At 57.7% G+C, this 22,143-nt stretch overlaps 1 protein-coding gene across 1 annotated transcript in view; it reads right to left on the reverse strand.

Moving 5' to 3' along the window:
- Window positions 1–4,226: 4,226 nt before the first annotated feature.
- The window catches only part of CRACR2A (calcium release activated channel regulator 2A), a 152,069-nt gene continuing 134,152 nt past the window's right edge, over window positions 4,227–22,143 (reverse strand). Inside the window, 5 exon segments of the mRNA XM_055144165.1 lie at window positions 4,227–4,761; window positions 6,350–6,426; window positions 7,606–7,707; window positions 17,737–17,851; window positions 18,258–18,339. Coding sequence (XP_055000140.1) covers window positions 4,677–4,761; window positions 6,350–6,426; window positions 7,606–7,707; window positions 17,737–17,851; window positions 18,258–18,339 — 461 coding nt within the window. The 3' untranslated portion in view covers window positions 4,227–4,676.

Raw genomic sequence — 22,143 nt, forward strand, 5'->3', positions numbered from 1 at the left:
CCCATAGGGTCCCCTGAGCACCGCCAGGAGTAACCCTTGTGCATCGCTGGGTGTGACCCCAAAAGGAAAAGAAAAACAAAAAAACAAAAACAAGAAGTCATTCCTGAGCCCAGAGCCAGGAGGAAGCCCTGAGCTTTGCAGGATTTGGCCCACACCCACAACCCTGGGGGTGAGGATGGGGAGGGAATAAAAAGGAAGAAAAAAAATATCTAGGAAAATCACAACCCCAAACTCCCCCAAATTCAAATTCTCTGAAAGCTGTTCGTGAATCTTCACAACTCAAAAGTTCAGCCAACTTCAAGGAGGATGAATTCAAAGAGACCCACTGTTTGGCATTTTGAAAGTAGGAAAAGAGATTCAATGCATCACTTCAAAAGGGCCCTTGATAAAAATTAACAGCCAACTTTCCATCAGAGACTATGGGGTCAAGAAATAATGCTTTTCTAATCCTTCCTGCTACTCTCTGCCTGTTGATTGGTGCATTTGAAACATAGTAACCTTTCAGCATCCGTATTGCAAACCATGTGAGGCGAAACGGATGCCCTGGCAAGCTGCAGCTAATGTTAAGTTTCAACCAGGCTCAGTGTCTGTTTCCCCGGAGCAGGACTTGCAGTTGCTGGTAAACTCACAGTTGAGTAATTTGCCGAGATAACGAACTGGGCAGTTGGGTCTGGCCAGTCATCGGGGGTCACTGTCCCCTCCTTAGAAACAGTTCCTCACCATTGCCTATCTGCTGACCACTGTCGTCTTAGGGCTGATGCTAAAAATAGACCAGCATATAAACTGCTCTTAACCTGACCCCTATATAAACCGCTGGTGATTCGGAGTAGGGGTCCTTGGCAAGACGCCACTACGTTCGGTGAGACTTGGGCTAGTGCTGGCTCAGGCTAGTAATAAAGTTCCTTTGCTGTTGCATTATCGTGTGTGGACTTGGTCTCTATGCAACTGGGGATCTGAAACTCGGGCACAACCACAATGGCCAAATGGGGGGGGGAGAGAGAGAGAGACAGAGACAGAGACAGAGAGAGACAGAGAGAGACAGACAGACAGACACAGAGAGACAGAGACAGAGAGACAGAGAGAGGGGCTGGAGCAATAACACAGCGGGTAGGCCATTTGCCTTGCATGCGGCCAACCCGGGTCCGATTCCCAGCATCCCGTATGGTCCCCTGAGCACCGCCAGGAGTAATTCCTTAGTGCAGAGCCAGGAGTAACCCTTGAGCATTGCTGGGTGTGACCCAAAATGCAAAAACAAAACAACAACAACAACAAAAAACCCACAGAGACAGAGACACAGAAACACAGAGACATAGAGACAGAGAGAGAGAGAGAAGAAAAGTGCCTGCCATAGAGGTAAGCTGGAGGGAGAGGAGTGAGTGGGGAGGGAAATTGGAGACATTGGTGGTGGGAAATGTGCACTGGTGATGGGAGGGGTGATGAAACATTGTATCACTTAAACCCAATCATGAACAGCCTTGTAACTATGTATCTCATGGTGATTCTTTTTTTTTTTTTTTTAAGAAGAAAGTAAAAAGAAACAATGGGATGGTTTCCTTAAAATACTGGTAGGGAAAACAAACTCTCCCAACCAACAATTCTCTATCTGGCAAAACTAACCTTTACAAAGTGAAAGCTCCCGTGTTTCCAGATAAACCAAACAGAAAGATTTGTCTCCAGCCAACCCTACAAGAAAGATGACTGAAATAAAAGAACGCTACACAGTAAGGTGAGTTAAAAACGAAAGGCTAACGAATGTTCATACAAATAATTACAGGGACAAGACATAAAAGGTTGTAGAAATGCATTTTTGTTTAGAACTTTTATTTTCTACGTAATTAAAGAGACAGCTGCAAAAAAAGAAACGGCAAGTCTCTGCTTGTGAAGGGGCACAAACTTTAAACACACGCAGTGTGTGATACCGAAGATATAACACAGAACAGAAAGCCAAGAGGCAAAGCCACACACGACGAGTTCATAAGCCAGGCTGCTAGGCTGGGGAATCGGGTGCTGAGAAGAGGTAGTGTTGGTGAGACTGCCCAGGGATGGGCAGATACTTCAGGAAGGGTGAGTTGTTTCTGAATCTGAAACCAAGCCGTCGGGTCACAGATTCACCAACAGCTCACAACCCTGACTGGTTAGCGTGTGTTTGGTACTGGGCACGGTGCTCAGTATTTCACATATGTTACATTCAATCTCTCTGCCAGGCGCCCACAGAGCCGTCCCATCCACAGGGGAACGAGAGACCGCGTAATGGTTCAGGAATGATCGTAAGTGACTTAAGTTCAAGCTCATAAGGGAGAAGGGTCCCCGAAGTCCTGCCAGGTGCTGGGCCAGGCTCTGCCTGCCCTGGGGTGGCGGTAGCCTCCAGGGCAGCTTAAAGGGAACCGGGAGAGGAAGGAGAACCTGGGAATGGGGACACGGATATCCCTAGGGTCTCCCTCTTCCCTCTAAGGTCTGTTCCTTCTGCCACACATTTTCCAAGTGGAGTTGGAGAGGGATGGGAGGCAGACCCCTTCTGAAAGCCTCTCTCCATCTCTCTCTCTCTCTCTCTCTCTCTCTCTCTCTCTCTCTCTCTCTCTCTCTCTCTCTCAGGATTATTTGGGGGGGTGGAAGATCAGACACCAGCATCATCTCATCTGAATCTAAACCCCAAAGGCACTTTCTCCAAGAGGAAAAATAAACCCCCTCTAGTGATGGCGGAGGGGTTAAGGCACTTGCCCTGCATGCAGCAGAGCTGAATCCGATCCCCAGCATTCACAAGAGTGCCCGGAGCACCACCGGGAGTGAGATCCCCGAGTGCAGAGCCAGGAGCAAGCCCTAGGCACTGCCTGGTGTGCCCTCAACCCAAAATAAAACAACAAAGCACTGTGGACCACCAAAGCCAGGGCCCAGCCATTGGGGAGAAAGGTATCTGTGAGTCTGGAGAAGCTATGTCCTGGCATTGGACTACTTGCCCTATAGATCCGAACTGTCATCACACACACACACACACACACACACACACACACACACACACGCTACTGGAGTGTTTTGCTCAGTGCCCCTGGCTTCTTCCCAGTGACACCCTGACCCACGCCCTCTCTTAGGAAAAGGAATTCCTTGGGTGCGCCCTTTGAACTTGAACAAGGGGCAGGGTCAACCTAGGTCAAGACATGAACCTGTCCCCCTAAACTCTCCGGGTAGGGAGAATGAGACCCCTCAAGATCCACCTTCCTGGTAAGGATAAGCTGGGACCCAGAAGGGTGCCAGCATGCCCAGGAGCAGCGCCCCCTGGTGTTCAGTGCTGGGTTTTGCGGCACATCCCCTGAGAGTAACCAGGAGCTAGAGAGAGATTTGGCCCAAAGCAGAAGGATGCCTTGGGCCAGCAGAGGGGTGAGGATGGAGGGGGGAGGGGTGCCTGAGAAGGAGACTGCAGGGAAGACAGACCCCTGAGCCTGACGCATCTCCCTATGTGTGCAAAAGTCCAGAACCCCCTTTTCTCCTGCTTGCCCCTGGGGGCGAGGGTCTCTGGACCCTGAAAGGGGAACTGGCCGTGATCTCTATCTACCTAAGCTTCACCCGCAGGGGCCAGCCCGGGGTGCTGAGTGCGGTGCTTCCAGGGACTGGAAGCTGAGTGGCACCCAGCCAAAGGGGCTCCCCACGGAGCCTGGGCATGGCTCCCCTCCCCCCCCAGTGCCTGGGGCTTCTGTGTGGGCAGTGGTCCTGCAGCCCTGGGCTGTCTTCTCACAGTGCGGGCAAATGCCGGCGGGCACTTTGGCTGTCTTGGTTTGAAATACAGCCTGGGGGGTGGGGCAGAGCCAGCGAAAGGCACTCAGTGGAGTCAGAGAGGGTCTGGGCCCGCCAGCCTGCCTGTCAATCCACCCCGTTAATCATCGCATACGCTTTCCCCAGAGCTATTTTGAGCAACATTTAGAAAATGGCTTTTCCACTGCTCTCTCTAGATAAACATGCGTGTGTGTGTGTGTGTGTGTATGTGTGTGTGTGTGTGTGTGTGTACCTTCTTGGTAGCCTCCAGAAATGGGCGCTCTACTTAGCAGCAAGGGGGCACACGCCCCGCCTCCTCTTCATGTTCATGTGCAAGTTCAGGGGAAGGAGGCCAGTCCCCCCCCCCCCGCCCCCCTAAAGGCGCATTTGCCGTCAGCCCGCCCTGGGGTCTGGGGGGTGCGTGGGTGCTGCAGAGAGGGAGAGCCTGAAGGCTCTTTGGTGAAATGCATCATTCCGGAGACCCTGGCCATGGCTGCCGAGAGCAGCTGGACTCTGACCCCTCGGGACCAGGGGGAGCAAGGAGCGGCCCTGGGCACCCAGCCTGGCTTCTCCTGACACCCCACGAGCACCTCGAGGTCTAGGAAACCCTGCCAAGAGTCTCTCCCTGCGCTCGAGAGGGTGTTGGGGCCACGCCCCCTGGGCGCTGCCTTTGAGCTGGGCCCGGGAGGGGAGAGGATGGAAGTGGGAGAAGGCACTCGGCCGCTCTTCTGGAAAAGTCCCTCTGCCTTTCCGTGCCCCCCGCCTGGCTCCCCAGGAAACCAGCGGAGACAACAAACAGACAAAGGGCACCCGGGCTCCGGTGCTGTGGCGGCCCCCGTGGGAGGCGAGCTGCAGCCAAGCCCGAGGTGTAGCCGGTGTGGTGGCAGCTGCTGGCTTTGGGGGGCCGGGGGCACGGCTAGGGGGGCGGGACGTCAGCCACAGCAGGACTTCTTCTTGGCAGGCTGGCTCACCTGGACCGTGTCCTCCTTCACTGAGTCTTCCTGCTCTTTGAGGATCCTGGGGAGGGAGGGCAGAGGGTCAGCCCTGGAGGAGCCCTGGGATCCCCCCAAAGCAGCCACATGGAAGGTCGGCTGTGGGCCACACACACAGAGCGTCTGTGCGGCGAGGAGAGAACCCCACTTTACATAGGGGCACAGCTCTTGACTTGCCCAGCCAGAGTTTAGCCAACAGGGATGCTTCACGACAGCTCCTCCAGGATGCCCCCACCCCGGGGGTGGCCTCTGGCAGCTCTTTGCCCCTTCCCGGTTGTAGCGCATACCCCACTGCCAGAAGGCACAGCTTCTTCAAGGCAGAGACCGTCCCTTCATCTCCGACTCTCCAGCCTACATAGTGCCTGGTACATCACAAAGCAATATCTTTGCTCCACCTTCTTCCACCTGTGGTCCCTTCCTCACCTTTTCCCTCCTGTGTGCCCCCCTTGTCCTAATGGCTGGTGCCCTAGTCTATTGCTGTAGACCCTCATTGATGCTATTGTTAGGTATGAGCCCTTAGGAATATCCCCAGGGGCCCACCGGGAGCCAATCAATCAGGGCATCTGAGGGCATTGAGAAATGTATTTATTGGTTATTCATTCTATAGAAGGCCTGTCTCATGGAATCATAGTTTCAGATTAAATTTTGGCAGTAAAGTTTTTTTTTAAAGTTAAATCTCTTATCGCTGTCTTCTACTTTCAAAGAGGATGGGTGGGCCAGAGAGTGGATGGATGGAGGATGGATGGATGAGTAGATGGAAGATGAACAGATGGCAGATGGACATAAATGAGCAGGTGAATGGAAAGATAGGGTAAACGAGTGGATGGGTGGTAGGTGGGGAGTGGGCGGATGGACGGATGGACGGTGAGTTGATGCACGGGCGGATGGATGGACGGTAGGTAAGTGAGTAAGGGGTAGGTGGATGGGTAGGCTGTTGAGTGAGGGATGGATGGCAGGTAGACAGATGACTCGATGGGTGAATGGTGGGAAGGCAGGTTGCTGGATGGGCAGGTAGATGGCAGGTGGCATATGGACAGGTGAATGAATGGCCAAAGATGGGCAGACGGGTGGATAGTTAGGTGGGTGACTGGGTGGATGGGGGGGAGGGGAATGCAAGGAATAAAACACATGCCTAGTTGGAATGAACATGTGCAACTCGAGTCTTGTTGGGTTTGTCTTCTTAACGTTGGAAGAGACAGAGGCTTAGAGGCCAGTCTGTCGAGGAGCCAGTTCCCTCAGTGACCCATCGTCCCTCAGGCCCCCCACGGCTCCTCTCCCTGGAACCCACAGACTAACGGTACCCAGCTAACCTCTGCAGGGCCAGCTGGGCACGGCAGGGCTGGAGACCCGACCTTCCTTGGTGGCATTTGTTTGCACTGAAAGAGCTGGAGCACTGCTGCCTGGGGTCTCTGAAGGCGTCAGGAGAGGCTGTCCCTGCACCCAGAGCCCTGAAGTCCCACACAGAGACGGGGGGCCCCCGCCCCGCAGAGACCCTGAGGCTGAGGAGGTAAGGGCCCAGGGGAGGGTCTGGGAAGTGGAGGGCGTGCCCCCTCTCCAGCCCAGGCCGGCCCTCAGACACCGTGGTCACCCACCGGCTGCCTCCTGTCCCTCACCTGGCGAGGTGCATCAGAGACTCTTTGGTGTTGTGGCCCGAGTAGGCACTGCATTCATAGAAGATCAGGTTGTTCTCCTGAAACCAGACAGCAGAGAGAGAGCACTGTAGGGGGAGGAGTGGGGAGGCAGAGGGGGGCATCCTGGGCCCCCTAAGCCTCCCCCCAGCACACACATATGCAGTGCTTGAGCTTGTCCTGCTCTTCCGCTTCTTGACACGTGTCAGTTCTGCAACCAGCGCCCGGGCATGCAGCAACCACCTTTGGACAACTGAGCCCTTGGCAGCTGCGGTGCCAGAGGCTTTGTCCAAGTGCTCCTGGAGCTGAAGGGGCTCATCTGGGTGACCCCAGGCACCTGCAGGGTGGGGGGGCAACCCGGTTCCTTCCCAGGCAGGGACAAGGGCGCAGGAGGTTGTGTTGAAGCCACGCGGGGTTTGTGGACGAGCCCTCAGAATGACACGAGTCACAGGCAGCGCTGTGCCTGCAACGGAGGGGCGGGAGGGCCACACAGCCTCCGTGCCAGGAACCTCCAGGCCCAACGCCCAGGGCCCTGCAGTGTCCCTTGGCCGGGCAGAGGACCGTGCTGGGGGCAGGCACAGAGACACACTGTCCAAGGTTCACCCGAGTCTGGTTAAGATTCCCAGGGCTGGAGCGACAGCACAGCCTAAATTCTTAGGCCTGCTCCTGGCCCAAGTAAGAGCTAGGGCAGTGGGTAAGATGCGTGCCCTGCAGGCAGCCAACCCAGGTTCAATCCCTGAGCTCTGCCGGGAGGAGTGATCCCCAAGCAGGGAGCCAGGAGTCAGGCCTGAGCAGGGCTGGGTGTGCCTCACCCCCATACGACAAGAAACATGAAAGAAGGCATAATTCTGAGTTCCAGGGGAGAGGGTTTGGGGGAATGCCCCCAGTCATTCCTGGTCACCCCTGTCTTGCTATGTGTGTCATTTTTTTTCTTTTTGGGTCACATCTGGCGATGCACAGGGGTTACTCCTGGCTCTGCACTCAGGAATTACTCCTGGCAGTGCTCAGGACACCATATGGGATACTGGGAATCGAACCCAGGTTGGCCGCGTGCAAGGCAAACAAACGCCCTCCCTGCTGGGCTATGGCTCCAGCCCCTGTGCATGTCTTTCTATGGTGACATCCCACTGCACAGGAGGCTTCCCGTGAGGGTCCAGGGCACCCCTCCTGCCCTTCTCTGGACACTTCCCAGCTGCCTCTGGCTCACGCCAGGAGGAGAAATGGACGTGCTTGCCCGTTACCTTGGCCAGCTGCTCGCCCAGGCCGCGGGGGACTTCTCGCTCTTTCTCGATGTCGATTTTGTTGCCCAGCAGAAGCACAGGAAGGTGATCTCCCACGGCTTCCTGGAGAACACAGCGCAGGACACCTGAGAGAAGGTTCCAGAAGGGGATTCTGGAAGGGGCAGGCTTAACGCAGTGACAGGAGAGATGCAAACTGGCCCCAGCGGTCACTCAAGCATGGCAATATGACCCCCTTCTCGGGGCACTCCCACCAGCTGAGATCCCTGCCGTGCCCACAGCCCTGCCTACCGAGAGGGCCGCCTGTGCCCCGTCTGCGTGGCCCTGGCTCCACCCCCCAGCGCCCAAACCCAGGTACAGCGCATGGAATGTGCAACAGACACGCACGTCCTTCCCCAGCACGTCACGAAAGGGATGGATAGGGCATTGGGGCCATAGTACCGAGGCCAGGGCACTTACCGTGCCTGTAACCAACTCAGGTTTGATCCCCATCATCCCACATGGTCCCCAGAGCCCACCAGGAGTGATCCCCGAGCACAGAGCCAGGAGTAAGCCCTGAGTAAGCCAAATAAAGGAGCAGAAAGCAGAAAGTGTCCATGAATGGACACTTCTTTGGGGGGGAGGTGGTTCTGTGGGACCCAGGGCCTCCAGGGGTCCCCACCGGGGCAGGTAAGCTCCCTGAGGTGGCGTCTAAAGCTCACGGCTCCTTTGGGCTCCCGGTACCACGCGTGAGTGTGGCACTGAGGGAGGAAGCCCCAGTTGACCCTCCCGGCTGCCAAGAGAGGCCCATTGTAGCTGTTATTCCCCGACATTCTAAACGTTCCCCGCGATTTCCCCACGAAGCTCCTTAAGGTCGGGGTTCACAGTCTTTCCTCAATATTTTATTGAGGAAAAGATCTGAATTATGCGCCAGGCCTTGGGTCAGATACCACAGGCTGTGCCGAGGCCGGCAGTCCAGTCTGTATCCTCAAAGGTCTGACAAGGGACTGGAGCGACAGCACAGCGGGGAGGGCATTTGCCTTGCACGCGGCCAAGCCAGCTTCAATTCCCAGCATCCCATAGGGTCCCCCGAGCACCGCCAGGACTAACTCCTGAGTGCAGAGCCAGGAGGAACCCCTGTGCATCGCTGGGTGTGACCCAAAAAGCAAAAAACATCTCAATGTTTCTATTTCTGGGAATATTATAGAACCCGGGACGCGCTGCAGCACACGACAGCCAGCCCCACCACTCCCGCCTCGGCGTGTCTGCTGGGAGAGGCCTGTCCCTCTGCCTGGGGACAGGCCCCCTGCTCTGTGCTGTGACTGCAGCAGCCCTATTCCCCCCTGCAGGGGTGCCACTGGGGCACCCCTGCTGGTAATATGGGCGCACTGCACCTGGGCACTTGGGGACAGTCAATTAAAGCCAGGTTGGCCGTGTGCAAGGCAAGCATCCTGCCTGCAGCGTGACTGCTCCAGCCCCAGGTTCTTGTTTTTTAAAGAAAGGCCAAGCACGGCTGGTGGGATCCCAGTGGGGAGCACTGGAACAGGATGCTGTGAGCCCAGGTCCGGCCAGCATAAAGAGTGTTTTTTTGTTTTGCTTTTTGGATCACACCCAGTGATGCTCAGGGGTTACTCCTGGCTCTGCACTCAGGGATTACTCCTGGCGGTGCTCGGGGGACCATAAGGGATGCCAGGGATTGAACCCAGGTCTGCCGCATGCAAGACAAATGCCCTACCTGCTGTGCTATTGCTCCAGCCACAAGAGTGTTTCTTATCTAAGGCAGATACCAAGGTCCTGTACAACTCTTCTCGCTGTTGGGTCCCCTCGGAAGTCTTCCTCGCTTGTTTGTACGGAAGTAAGAGTGCATCATAGGGGCTGGAGTGATAGCACAGGAATAGGGCATTTGCCCTGCATGCCGCCAACTGGGGTTCGATTCCCAGCATCCCACATGGTCTCCTGAGCACCACCAGAAGTAATACCTGAGTGCATGAGCCAGGAATAACCCCTGTGCATCGCCGAGTGTGACCCAAAAAGCAGAAAAAATAAAGAAGTGCATGATAAGCCCAGTCTTTCTTCCTTCCAGGCTCAGAGCGAAGCAGTTTTCTCTCCTGGGTCTGCCAGTGTGAAATAAATCTTGCTGCCACTTCCAGCTCTCGTGAGTGCCACTTGACCTTCTCCAGTGCAACTGGGGTGCTTCCTGGCAGAATCTTTGCACCATGCTGGGTAGAGAGGGTTGCGTGCATGGGGACAGGGTGCAATGCTGATGCTGGATCTACCAGGTCTGGGTGCCCAGAGTTGGGCTAACTTGACACAACTTCAAATGCCCGTTTAGAAGCGATGACCTTGGAAAAGGATTCATGTGGGGTCCTTAGTCTGAACATTCTTTTTTTTTCTTTTTGGGTCACATGAGATGGTACGGGTGATGCTCAGGGGTTACTCCTGGCTCTGCATTCAGGAGTTACACCTGGTGGTGCTCGGGGGACCCTATGGGATGCTGGGGATTGAACCTGGGTCAGCTGCGTGCAAAGCAAATGCTCTCCCCATTGCACTATTCTCTCCATCCCCAACATTTTTTTTTTTTGATGTGTGTGGGGAGGTCACACCCAGTGTGCTCTGGGATTACTCCTGACTGCTCATAGATCATTCCTAGCATGGCTTGGTGGGCCCTGTGGGGTGCTGGGGACCAAACCCGGGTTAGCTGTATGCAAGGAAAGTGCTCTCACCCCTGTACTAGCTCTCCAGCTTACACATTTGTTTGCTTGCATTGGGGCTACACCCGGTGATGTTCAGGGCTTCCTCCTGGCTAATGCTCTCAGGGATCACTCCTGCTGGTGCTCGGGGGACCAGATGGGGTACCAGGGACCGAACCTGGGTCTGCTGCAGGCAAGACAAGAATACTTCCTGCTGCCCTATTGCTCTGGCCCCTAGACTTTCATTCTTAACAGCAGCTCAGGAGAAAAAAAGAATAATTTTCATTTACAAAAGGAGCAACTTATAGCCCAGAGAATATAGAAGATCAACAACAACAACAACAACAACAAACGGGGCAGTGACGAGAGGTGCCACAAGTCCCCAAGCCCTTCCTCACAGTTCTTAGTTCCAACGGTGACACAGGGCAGCCCAAGAGCTGGAACTCTCTCCACGCAGGACTTCAGGGCCAACGCGACAGCCCGTTGGGGAGGGGGGTGCTTGCCTTGCCTGTGGCCCCCCCTGGGTTCGATCTGGTCCCCGGCATCCCACCTGGTGTCCCCAAACACTGCCAGGAGTGTTTCCTGAGTGGGATCACTGAGGAATCGCAGTGCTGGGAGTGAGCCCTGAGCACTGTGGGGGGCGTGACCCCCAAACAAAGCCCAAACCAAAAGGAAGCAGGGCTGAGCCCCTGTGGGGAAACGATCGCCAGGATGGGGAACCAAAGCTCTAGCACGAGGCGGCAGTGCCTGTGCCCGCCCCCCCCCTGCTTGGACCAGAGCACAGAGAGGGGCGCGACGCTGCACGCCAGGAACACGCAAACCGCCAACTCCTCAGCTGCAGCCGGGACACCCCAGGGGGCCAGTGTCCAGTCTGGGGAGTCCCCCTTCACCAGGAGGGCGGCCCATGGGAGCCCCCCACCCCGTTCCCCGAGCTGCCAAAGCAAAGGGAAGAGGCAGCGCGATGGCCAGGAGGTGGGGTCTGGGGCCCGCACGGGAGGTATTTGGAGACTCACGTGTGAGGATGACTAAGGCCCGTGGGATTCCTCGTCAAGGGAACGCTCAGAAAATGTGAGCACCAGACTCGACATCTCCAGGCAGAATTCTAACCCAGGTTCTGGAGTGATGGGATTGGGGGGTGCCAGGTGCCGAAGGGCGGGAGCGGGGGCCGGCCACAAGCCCTGGCTCCAGCTCTGCCCACGGAGAGCAGCCACGAGGCCTCTGGGGCCATGAAGGGGCCTGCGGGGGCCAGGGATGTGGCACGGAGGCCAGGGCTGCCTCGTGCTGGGTATGAGGTCCTGGGTTCAGTCCCCAGCACAGAGGGAGAGAGAAAGGAAGACACGGAGGGCAAGGAAGGAAGGAAGGAGGGAAGGAAGGGAGGAGGGAGGGAGGGAAGAAAAGCAGAGAATGGAAGGAAGAGAGAAAGAGGGAGAGAAGGGAAAGAAGGAAAAGAGAAGAAAAGAGGAGAGGAAAAGAAAAGGAAGGAAGGAAGGAACAGGGAGGGAGGGAGGAAGGAAGGAAGGAAGGAAGGAAGGAAGGAAGGAAGGAAGGAAGGAAGGAAGGAAGGAAGGAAGGAAGGAAGGAAGGGAGGGAGGGAGGGAGGGAATGAGCAACGGGCAAAGAGGGAAAGAAGCAGTGGAGGAAAAGAGGAGGGGAGGGAGGAGAGGGGTTCGAATCCTCAGTACAGCAAACAAGTCAGGGGTCATTCCAGGGGTCACTCCAGGGGTCACTCTTGAGCACAAAGCCAGGAGCAGCCCAGTGCCAGGTGTTGTCCAAAGCTCCCTCCAAAGGACGACCCGGTGTCTGGCGGGGGCATTTGCTCAGAATTGGTAAAAGCCCATTAGCACACCAGACCCCAGAGAAGGTACCACATTGGGCCCCGGTCCAGCTCGGGGTCCCGGTCTCTGTCCTGGCCTCTGCATCTGGGCCAAGTCTGTGTTCTCAGAGTCACGGGTCAAGCCCTGGCGTCCCTTTCTGTCCGAGGATGCTCGGGCCCAAAGGTCTCCCTTCATCTTCCATCGCTCGGGGTACCTTCCCCTGCACCAGAACTTGCTGAACGCCAGACGCTGAAATTCAGAAGCTTTCCCATCTCTGCCTCGGAATAACAACCCTGTCAGGGGATGGCATTCGGCACAGATGGACAGAGGCTGGCTTTGCTCAGTTATAATTGTGTATGTGTGTGTGTGAGTGTGTGCACTTGCGCGCATGCACGCACGCGTGTGTGTGTGTGTGTGTGTGTGTGTGTTAATATTTATTTGCCGGGAGGCTAGAAAAAGCACTGAGATAGTGCTGCTGTTTCTCTGGCGTGAGAAGCAAAAAAACAAAAAAAAAAATTTTTTTTTCTCAGCACATTAAGCATGCAGTTATGCTAAGAAAAAAAAAAGACTGCAAAATTATATCTTGGGGGTTTCCATATTTATCCACCCCCTGGACTATGAGTCAAAACAAGATTTATTTGCGTAGCTCGTTTGAAACTGCCAGCACTTCAAGCTCAACTTGGAACGTGGGGAAACAAATCAAACTGCTATTTTTCGCTCCGCGCTGTACCTTGTCACCCATGACAAAGCGCTCAGGGGGGGCAGCGGCGCGGCACGGCGAGGGCGAGGAGAGAGGGTCTGGCCCCCGGGAGCGTCTCTTTGGAGAGATCAGGGAGGAGGAGTGAGGAGAAATGAGTGACTTGCTTCACAGACGCCAGGGCAGGGCCATGGCACAGCCCTGGGGCCACCTGGACATTGGGGGGGGTGCGGGGGGGTGCACTCCCTCCCTGGGGCCCCAGGATGTCCCTTCTTCGAACAAGAGCTCTGAGCCGACCAAGAGACACTGGTCTGTCCTGCCTGGCCCTCTGCCCTTAGAGCAGAATTGGTTTCTCCAGATCCAACAGGTGACCCTCAATCTCCTGCCTGCCCCCCCACTCCCATAGTGGGGCTGCAAGACTGGGGGGGGGGGCGCTCGGGAAGCGGGAAAGGAGGCAGCCCTGCAAACCAGGTTTCCTGGGAAAGGGAGATTGGCAGGAGAAGGCTGGCCTCTCCCTTACAAGCATGAGCCCAGCTGGGGCCTCCATCTGCAGAAGGTCTGCAGGCAAGGAAGGTCTGCGGGCAGGAAGGTCCGCGGGCAGGAAGATCTGTGGCATTCCAAGGGGAGGAAGGGAGAAGGGGCTTGGGGAAGGAGATCTCCAGCCTCCTGAAGCAAGAGTGGGTTTGGGCTTCTTTTGTACCAAAGCATTGCAGTTTCCTGTGGCCCATGAGACTCTTCCAGGGGTACGCGTGCATGCACAGACACACACACGCTCACACACTCACATACAACACATATACACTCGCATGCACAGACACACACACGCTCACACACTCACATACACACATATACACTCTCACACACATATACACTCGCAATCTCAAATACACACACATACGCACACATACACACACATTCACACACTCACCCACATATACACACTCACACACCCTTATATACACATACACACACTCACACACACCCACATACACATATACACACACTCACCCACATACACACACTCACACACCCTTATATACACATACACACACTCACACACACCCACATACACATATACACACTCACCCACATACACACTCATACACATATACACACACTCACGCACATACACACTCATACACATCTACACACACTCACATACACACATATACATTCACACACACATACATACACACATATACACACTCACTCATACACACACGCACATATACATATACACACTCACACATCACAATCACACACACACACACACACACACACACACACACACACACACACACACACGGGCTCCTGCTGGCCTCCCCGAGACAGCTCCGATCCTGGGCCCTGCTTTCTCTCCTTCAGCCAACCCTGCTCTCCAGTGGTCGGCCAACATTGCCCGGACAGGAAGTGGGAGAGCCGAGATGGGAAGAACTTCCTTGGGGGGTTCCCCTAGCCACCCCACCCGCTAACAGCTGCCGCCACAGCCCACACATGCCCTTGCCAGAGCAAGTGGCACGGAGGCGCACGCATGGCTGGAAAAGCCTGTCTTGTCCGGGTGCTTCCCAGCTCTCAGGAGGAAGGGGCATGGCCCCCTCTGGCCAGCGTCCGTCCCCCTTAATAACCGGGCGTCCAGCCTGGCCGGGAAGCCTGTGATTAAAGCTCCTCCCACCCCCCACCCCCAGGTGAGGGAACTAGCAAAGTGCTCTGAGCCCCTGGAGGAACAGGCAGCAAGTACCTATTATTTTCTGTTCCCCTGGATCCAATTAGGTGTCAAGTTGAAAACTGTCACCTGACACCCCTGATTGCCGGTTGCCAAGGCAGAATGATGGAGCTTTTCAAGAATCTCGGTGATAATTGCGTGTGATTCCTCCCGCTAGCTAGGGCACTCACTCCACAGTGCACAGCCTCCCCCACAGACACCCCCCCGCCCCCACCCCAAGCCCTGTGGCACCCAGCTGAACTCGGCTCTGGGGTGCACCCTGCTGAGCCCGCCTCCCCTCCTTCCTCTTGGACCTGTGCGAAGACGTGTGGAAAGTTCTGGAAGCACAGCGGGCGTGTCTGAGAGAGACTCACTTCTCCCGGGGAGGTGGGGAGGTGAGCACCAACCCCACTGGAGAATGGGTTCCGAGAGCTGGCTGGAAATGCAGGATCTCCGCCCCGGGCTGGGCTGGAGTTGGCTCTGCACTGTATTTCATCTTATTTCTACGTCTCCGTTTTGGTTTGGGAGGCGTGTTGGGGTGGGGGGGGGGGTGGGGCAGTGTGGTTTAGTCCTGGTTCTGAGCTCAGGACTCAGGCTCAGGACTCAGGCTGCAGCCTCCCGCCCCGCCCCGAGCAGAGCTCCCGGCGGCCGAAGACCACGGGAACCTAGCCACAGCCATGCTCAAGGCCCCTCTCCGCGAAGGTACAGGCAGAGGAACCCAGGTGTTGACTAATCGCTGACAGCTGTTGCTTGGTCACTGTTACCATAGCGCTTGCTCAACCTTGGAGCCTATATAGTGCTCGCGCTTGGAGGTTGGGGTCGCTATCAAGAGACCACTTTGTGAGTGAGATACCTGACCCCAGTTAACTGGAATAAAACTCCTTCGCATGTGCATTACTGTCTCTCTGACTCTGTGTCCATTCACGCTGTGGCCCAAAGCCCCGGGTACACCACCTGGCTTCTCTTTGTCTGGAGAAACCCTTATCTGGGTCGCCATTCGCATTCCTGCTTTCTCTTGGGAATGAGAGAGACGGGGGTTAAGGGTAGAGAAGGGAGAAGCTGGAGAGAGAGCACAGGGGTTAAGGCGCTTGCCTGACAGGCTGCTCCCCCTGTCACTGCCGGGAGCAATCTCAGAGCACAAAGGTGTAAGACCTGAACACTGTAGGGAGAAGGAAGAAGGATGAAGAAAGGAAAGGGGGAGGGGAGGAGAAGAATGAGGATGAGGAGGAGAAAGAAAGAAAAAGGGAGAAGAAGAAGAAGAAGAAGAAGAAGAAGAAGAAGAAGAAGAAGAAGAAGAAGAAGAAGAAGAAGAAGAAGAAGAAGAAGAAGAAGAAGAAGAAGAAGAAGGAGGAGGAGGAGGAGAAGAAAAAGAAGAAGAAAAAGAAGAAGAAGAAGAAGAAGAGGAAGAAGAAGAAGAGGAAGAAGAAGAAGAAGAGGAGGAGGAGGAGAGGAGGAGCAAGAAGAAGAGGAGTAAGAGGAAGAGAAAGAAAGAGGAGGAGGAGGAGGAAAAGGAGGAGAAGGAGGAGGAGGAGGAGAAGAAGAAGAAGAAGAAGAGGAGGAGGAGGAAGAGGAAGAAGGAGAAGAAAAGGAGGAGGAGGAGGAGGAAGAAGAAGAAGAAGAGGAGGAGGAGTGAGAGGAAGAGAAAGGAGGAGGAGGAGTAAGAGGAAGAGAAAGAAGGAGAAGGAGGAGGAGAAGTGGAAGAAGAAGGAGAATAAGAGGAGAAAGAAGAAGAGAAAGAGGAGGAGTAAGAAGGAGTGAGGAGGAGGAGAAGATGGAGAAGGAGAAGGAGGATGAGGAGAAGGAGGAGGAAGAGGAGGAGGAGGAGGAGGAAAAGAAGAAGAGGAGGAGGAGGAGCAAGAAGAAGAGGAGTAAGAGGAAGAAGAAGAAGAAGAAGAAGAAGAAGAAGAAGAAGAAGAAGAAGAAGAAGAAGAAGAAGAAGAAGAAGAAGAAGGAAGGAGGAGGAGGAGGAGGAGGAGGAGGAGGAGGAGGAGGAGGAGGAGGAGGAGAACAACAACAACAACAGTCGAAGTTCTGGAGATTTACCCACAGTTCCACTTGAGATCCGTACTCAGATTTTTGCTCACTGGAGAGTCTTCGTCTCTCTAACATCTCGCTCCATCTCTCTCTCTCTCTCTCTCTCTCTCTCTCTCTCTCTCTCTCCTCCACCCCATACTTCTATGAATTTAAAAAAATGTTAATTTCCAGAAAAACTAATGAGGAGTGGCTCCACAGTCAAAATTCCTGTCAGAGAAACAGCCCTGGGTGGTGGGATGAGTGAGGGGGCGCCTGGGTGAAGTGGCCGCTGCCCAGGGTGGACTCTGGGCACTCCCACCCGCATGCCTGCGCAGTGAGCTTCTGGGGGCAGCGCGGGAGACGCATGTACAGAGAAAGACAAGGGCTGGTCTGGGAGCCCAGGAGGCACGGGGCTGGGGGGTTTGGGGAGCGTCCGTGCAGCTCAGGGGGGCTTCCCTGCTCCCGTGAGTCCCGGGTCTCTGTGTCCTGCAGGGGAATGAACTCATCTAGGAATCCGGGACAGCTGAGGAAAGAGGGGAAAGGACTCGCCCCAGCGTGCCGCTAGAGCCTCACAGAGCCCCAGAGAAAGAACCACCCGGGCCGGGACAGTCCACACTCTCCCACCGGGCAGCTCCTTCCTGCGGGCCAGGGCATCAGCTGGGCAGCCGCAGAGGGGACCGCAAAGGGAGCATCTTCGAAACCGCTCAGAATCAGGGCCAGGCCCGCTCGCCCTCCCTGCTCCAGCCGCGGTCTGCAGGGGAGCTGGGGGTGGGGGGAGCAGTCCTGAGGCTGCAGCCCCACCTTCCCTCCTCTGGCTGCATTTCCCTGTTGGGTGGGGGTCAGCCCTGCAGTGCTGGGGCGGGGTGGGGTATGCAGTGCCCGGGATCCAGTTAACCCGCACAGTTAAGGCACAGTTTGCAGCCCTGCCTGCCTCCCTCCAACGTCCCAGAGCAGGGGCTCCTGCCCGGCGGGGTGCTGGGGCGGGAAGGAGGAGGGTGGGAGCCACTCCCCACTTCTTAGGGGACCCTCCACTCCATGCCCCTCTCCCCGGGATGGCCCTAATCCCAAGGCCTCTCTCTTGAACCCCCAGAAACTGGTCTGGCGCCGGGCACCGGGAATGTCTTGGTGCTGGCGTGGGGGGGAGGGGATTCTTGGTCAATAGGCCTTGAAAGGGCAGCGGGCCGGACAGGAGCTGGGCAGAGGGCCTGGGGTGGACCCTGGAAGGCGGGGCGCCCTCACCTCCACGGTGCTCAGCCACTGCCGCACGGACAGGAAGGACTGCCGCGCCGTCAGGTCGTACATGACGATGACGCCGTCCGCCTTCCGGAAAAACTGCTGCGTGATGCATCGGTACCTGCGGTCCAGGGCGGGGTGGGATGCAGGGCTCTCCTTTGCAGCGGCCGGCCCTGCCCCAGGGCCACGGCCACGCCCACAACCACGCCCACGGCCACGCCCACAGCCATGCCCAAGCCCACGCCCAGGCAACTCCAAGACAACACAGCCAAGCCCACCGCCACGCCCACACCACAGGCAACTCCAAGGCAACACTTGCAGCACGCCCACAGCCACGCCCACAGCCACGCCCACAACCATGCCAAGGCCACGCCCACACCGACAGCCACGCCCACGCCCAGGCCCAGAGTCATGCCCAAGACAACTTCCGTAGCCACGCCCATAACCAAGCTCACGGCCACGCCCACAGTAGCCCCACACACACACACACCCCACACTTCCCCCCTCAGCCCCCCCCACCTCCTCACCTCTCCTGCCCCGCTGTATCCCACAGCTGCAGGGCCACCCGTGAGTTGTCCACGGTCACTGTCTTCACCCGGTAATCGATGCCTGCGGGGTGGGGGAAGGAGTCTGTCACTCCCAGATGCAAAAGAGCAGCCCCACCTGTCTGGGTCACGCCAGGTGCCAGGGTGTGGGGACCAAACTCTCGGGGGGCAGCTGGGGGCGCGCAGGGCCAGTGGGGCGAAGGGCCCAGCCTGAGTGTGGTGCCATCTGGGTCAGATCCCCTTTGCTCGCCCACCCGCTGGCTCCTGGCTGTGGTGTCCATGTCCCCCTCTCGAGGGAGGAGGACAGAGCACGGAGGTGAAAGCAGCCAACCAATCACTGCAAAGTCAAGGCTGGCAGTCCCGAATATTCTCCTGGGGGCTGAGGGAGGGAGGGAGGGGGAGGAGGCCGCCCTCTCCTCTCTTTCATGCACACCCTTTCTGTTTTTCTTCCTGAAATCCTTCTTCAAAGTTCACCTAATAAAATTCAAATACGCCTGGAGGGATGGATTCTACTTTAAGACTCCCATCCCGCAGTACAAAGGTAAGCTGGAGGGGCAGGCGCAGGGGGGAGCTGGGAGGGCAACAGGGGAGGGGGGGGAACAGGAAAGGAAGCTGGGGAGGAGGGAAACAGGGGAGGAGGGGGAGCAAAGTAGGAGGAGGAGCTGAGGAGGAGGGGAGCATGGAGGGAGGAGGAGGAGGGAGGAAGGAGGAGTAGGGAGGGAGGAGGAGCAGGGAGGAGGTGGAGCAGGGAGGGAGGAGTAGCAGGGAGGGAGGAGGAGTAGGGAGGGAGGAGCAGGGAGGAGGGGGAGCAGGGAGAAGGAGGATCAGGGAGGAGGGGGAGCAGGGAGGAGGGGGAGCAGGGAGGAGGAGGCATAGGGAAGAGGGGGAGCAGAAGAGGAGGAGGAGCAGGGAGGAGGAGGAGCAGAGGAGGAGGAGCAGGGAGGAGGTGGAGCAGGGAGGGAGGAGGATCAGGGAGGAGGGGGAGCAGAGGAGGAGGAGGAGAAGGCAGGAGGGGGAGTAGAGGAGGAGGAGGAGCAGGGAGGAGGGGGAGCAGAGGAAGAGGTGCTGGCAGCTGGAGGGAAGACGAGAAGAGCTGGGGTGAGAAGGGAATCGAGGTGACAGTCGCCCCTGAGGACAGGGAGTTCCTCACCCAGCCACTGGGCCTTGTGTCCTCTGTGGTCACCTGCCCGAGGGACGGATCCAGGCCAGCACAGTGGCCTCCAAAGATCCAGTGCAGGCTCTTGGACCACAGGCACTACACCGCCCCCCCACCCGTCACACCCCGCACAGCCACTCGCAAGTGCTGAGCAGGTTCAAAAGGGGCTTTTCACCTTAAACACAGATCTGGGGCTCAGAGGTGTCCCCTCCAACTGTCCGAAAGGTTGAGCCCTGCGTCCTTCCCTCTGGGGGCCTGGGCAGGAGCAGCCCTAGCAGCTTAGGGAGGGGGGGATGGAAGGGGGAGAGACGGGGAGAATGGATGAGAGAGAGGGAGAAAGAGAGAGAGGGAGAGAAATGAGAGGGAGAGAGAGAGAAAGAGGAGAGAGAATAGAAAGAGGAAAGAGGAGAGAGAGGGAGAGAGAGGAAGAGAGGAAGAGAGACAAGAGAGCAGAGAGAGGGAGGGAGAGAGGAAGGGAGAGGGAGAGAAAGAAGGAGAGGAGAGAGAGACAAGAGAGCAGAGAGGGAGGGAGGGGGAGAGAGAAAAAGTGAGGAGAGAGGAGAGAGGGGGGAGAGAGAGGATAGAGAAAGAGGGAGAGAGAAAAAGAGAGAGAAAGAAAGAGAGAGAGGAGAGAGGGAGAGAGAGATGAGACAAAACAGACAAGGAAGCTGCGGTGAACGGGAGCCGCTGACCCCGGCCCCGACGACAGGCAGGCGGAGGGGGCAGAGGTGGGGACCACAGCGATGCCACCACCCACGGGCCCTTCGTGGGCTCTCGCTGGGCAGTGCTGCTGGGAGGCGCAGCCCCCGTGGGCCTGTGGGTACCGCTGCCTCCCGCCCCGCCCTCCTCCTGTTTCCATGGCCCGGATGTGCCCAAGGCAGACCCGTGCTGTCACGTTACACGCAGACACACTTGAGCAGGCACAGATGCCCCGGCACTCACGCACACGCATGCACACGCAGGTGCACGTGCCTCACGCACGCACACACCCTCCCGCGTGCACACAGACACACGCGCTCCCCCACGGAGAGCCGAGAACTGGCCGCCTCCGCCTGCTGGCCTCAGCCCTGGCCCCTGCCGCGGTTGCAGACTCAGCTCTGAGTCACTTTGTCTTTTGTCTGTTTGGACAGTTCCCTGGGCCAGGGGACAGCTGGGAGCTTCCTGTTACCTGAACAGCCCAGGACGAAGGACTCCCCGGGACGGGGTCGGGGGGGGGGGGGGTCTCAGTGGCAGAGCGCAAGGGCAGATTCTGGCTTAGCCCCGGGTGCTTGGGGAGGCGGGGGGGGGGGGGGGGGCTGCGTCCCTGCTGAGAGCCCGCCCAGGGCAGCACACTCCACTCGGGGCTGAGCCGGGGTAAGAGCCCTGGGGCAGGGGGCAGGGGGGCAGCTCAGGCCGTGGGGTCCCAGCGGGCTTCAGCCACGAGCAGCTTGGCTGGAGGGCAGCCAGCCACGGAATTTGTCTTGCAGGGAGCTCAGGTTCTGGTGTGGGGGGATGGGCGTAGATCCAGGCTACTCCTCTCTCTGGTGTCAGAATGGGGTGGAGGGTGTGTGTGTTGGGGGGGGGGATCGGCTCAGCCCACAGGAGCAGGCCGGGCTGAGGAGACCCCAGTGTCACGGTCCAACAGAAGAAGCCACAAGCAGGTGGCTGGAGTGACAGCACAGAGGGGAGGGCGTTGGCCTTGCACGCGGCTCACCCGGGTTCAATTCCCAGCATCCCATAGGGTCCCCTGAGCACCGCCAGGAGTAATTCCTGAGTGCAGAGCCAGGAGGAACCCCTGAGCATCGCCAGGTGTGAGCCAAAAAGTAAAAAAAAATTTAAAAAAGAATCCACAAGCAGCGTCATGGCCCCCGAGGGACGAAACCCACCTCTCAGACTCCCGTGTGCGGAGACCACTTATCTCATCGCCTTTTACTGGCTAGTTTCGGGGGGAGTCACACATGGCGGTGCTCAGGGGTTGCTCCTGGCTCTGTGCTCCGGGAGCGCAGCTGGCCAGGCTCTGGATGGAGCCCAGCCCTGTGTAAAGGCTGCGCCCCACCAAAGCCAGGCGCTCGCGGAGTGTCGGGGGCTCACATTCAGTCGGAGCATGCCATAGCGCGCACGCGCACACACGCACACGCGCGCACTCGCACACGCAACCCTACTGGTCTGTGCGGAATACTGGGTGCCGCGGGCTGGGCTGGCGCGGGCAGGCGCGGGGCCCCGGGCCCCAGGAGGGCTGACAGGAGGCTGTGGGGACCGGAGAGCTGGCAGCTGTCCTCTCCAGCAGGAGGGCCGTGGGAGGGGGCGGCAGCGGGTTGCCATGGAGAGGAGCGCCCGGCCCCTCCCGGTGGCCATGGGCAGCGCGGTGAAGCCGCGGCAGCTGGGCGAGGGCAGAGCATGTTTGGCAGAGGCCCCGGGTGCAGCCTGTGGGGGGACCTGGCGGGGCCGTGAGCCGGGGGGCCATGGGAGGGGTGTCGGGCTCGGGGGCGGGAGAGCCCTTGTGGCTTCCGCTCACGCAGACAGAGTGGGCCCCGGCGGGCCTGAGGCTCCCACACGCCGAGGCCCCAGCACCCGCCCCTGTGGGAGTCGGGGTCCAAGCGTGGGGGGGGGCGCCCCAGCCACCACCCTGGCTGTGATTGCTGGGAGTCGGGACAGTGGCGTGAGGCGGGCGCGACCCTCGCCAGGGGCTTGTCCAGAGCCCAGGCTGCACCCGCGGGCGTGGACGCCTCCAGG

This window comes from Sorex araneus, chromosome 6, assembly GCF_027595985.1.
Source record: "Sorex araneus isolate mSorAra2 chromosome 6, mSorAra2.pri, whole genome shotgun sequence".
NCBI lineage: Eukaryota > Metazoa > Chordata > Mammalia > Eulipotyphla > Soricidae > Sorex > Sorex araneus.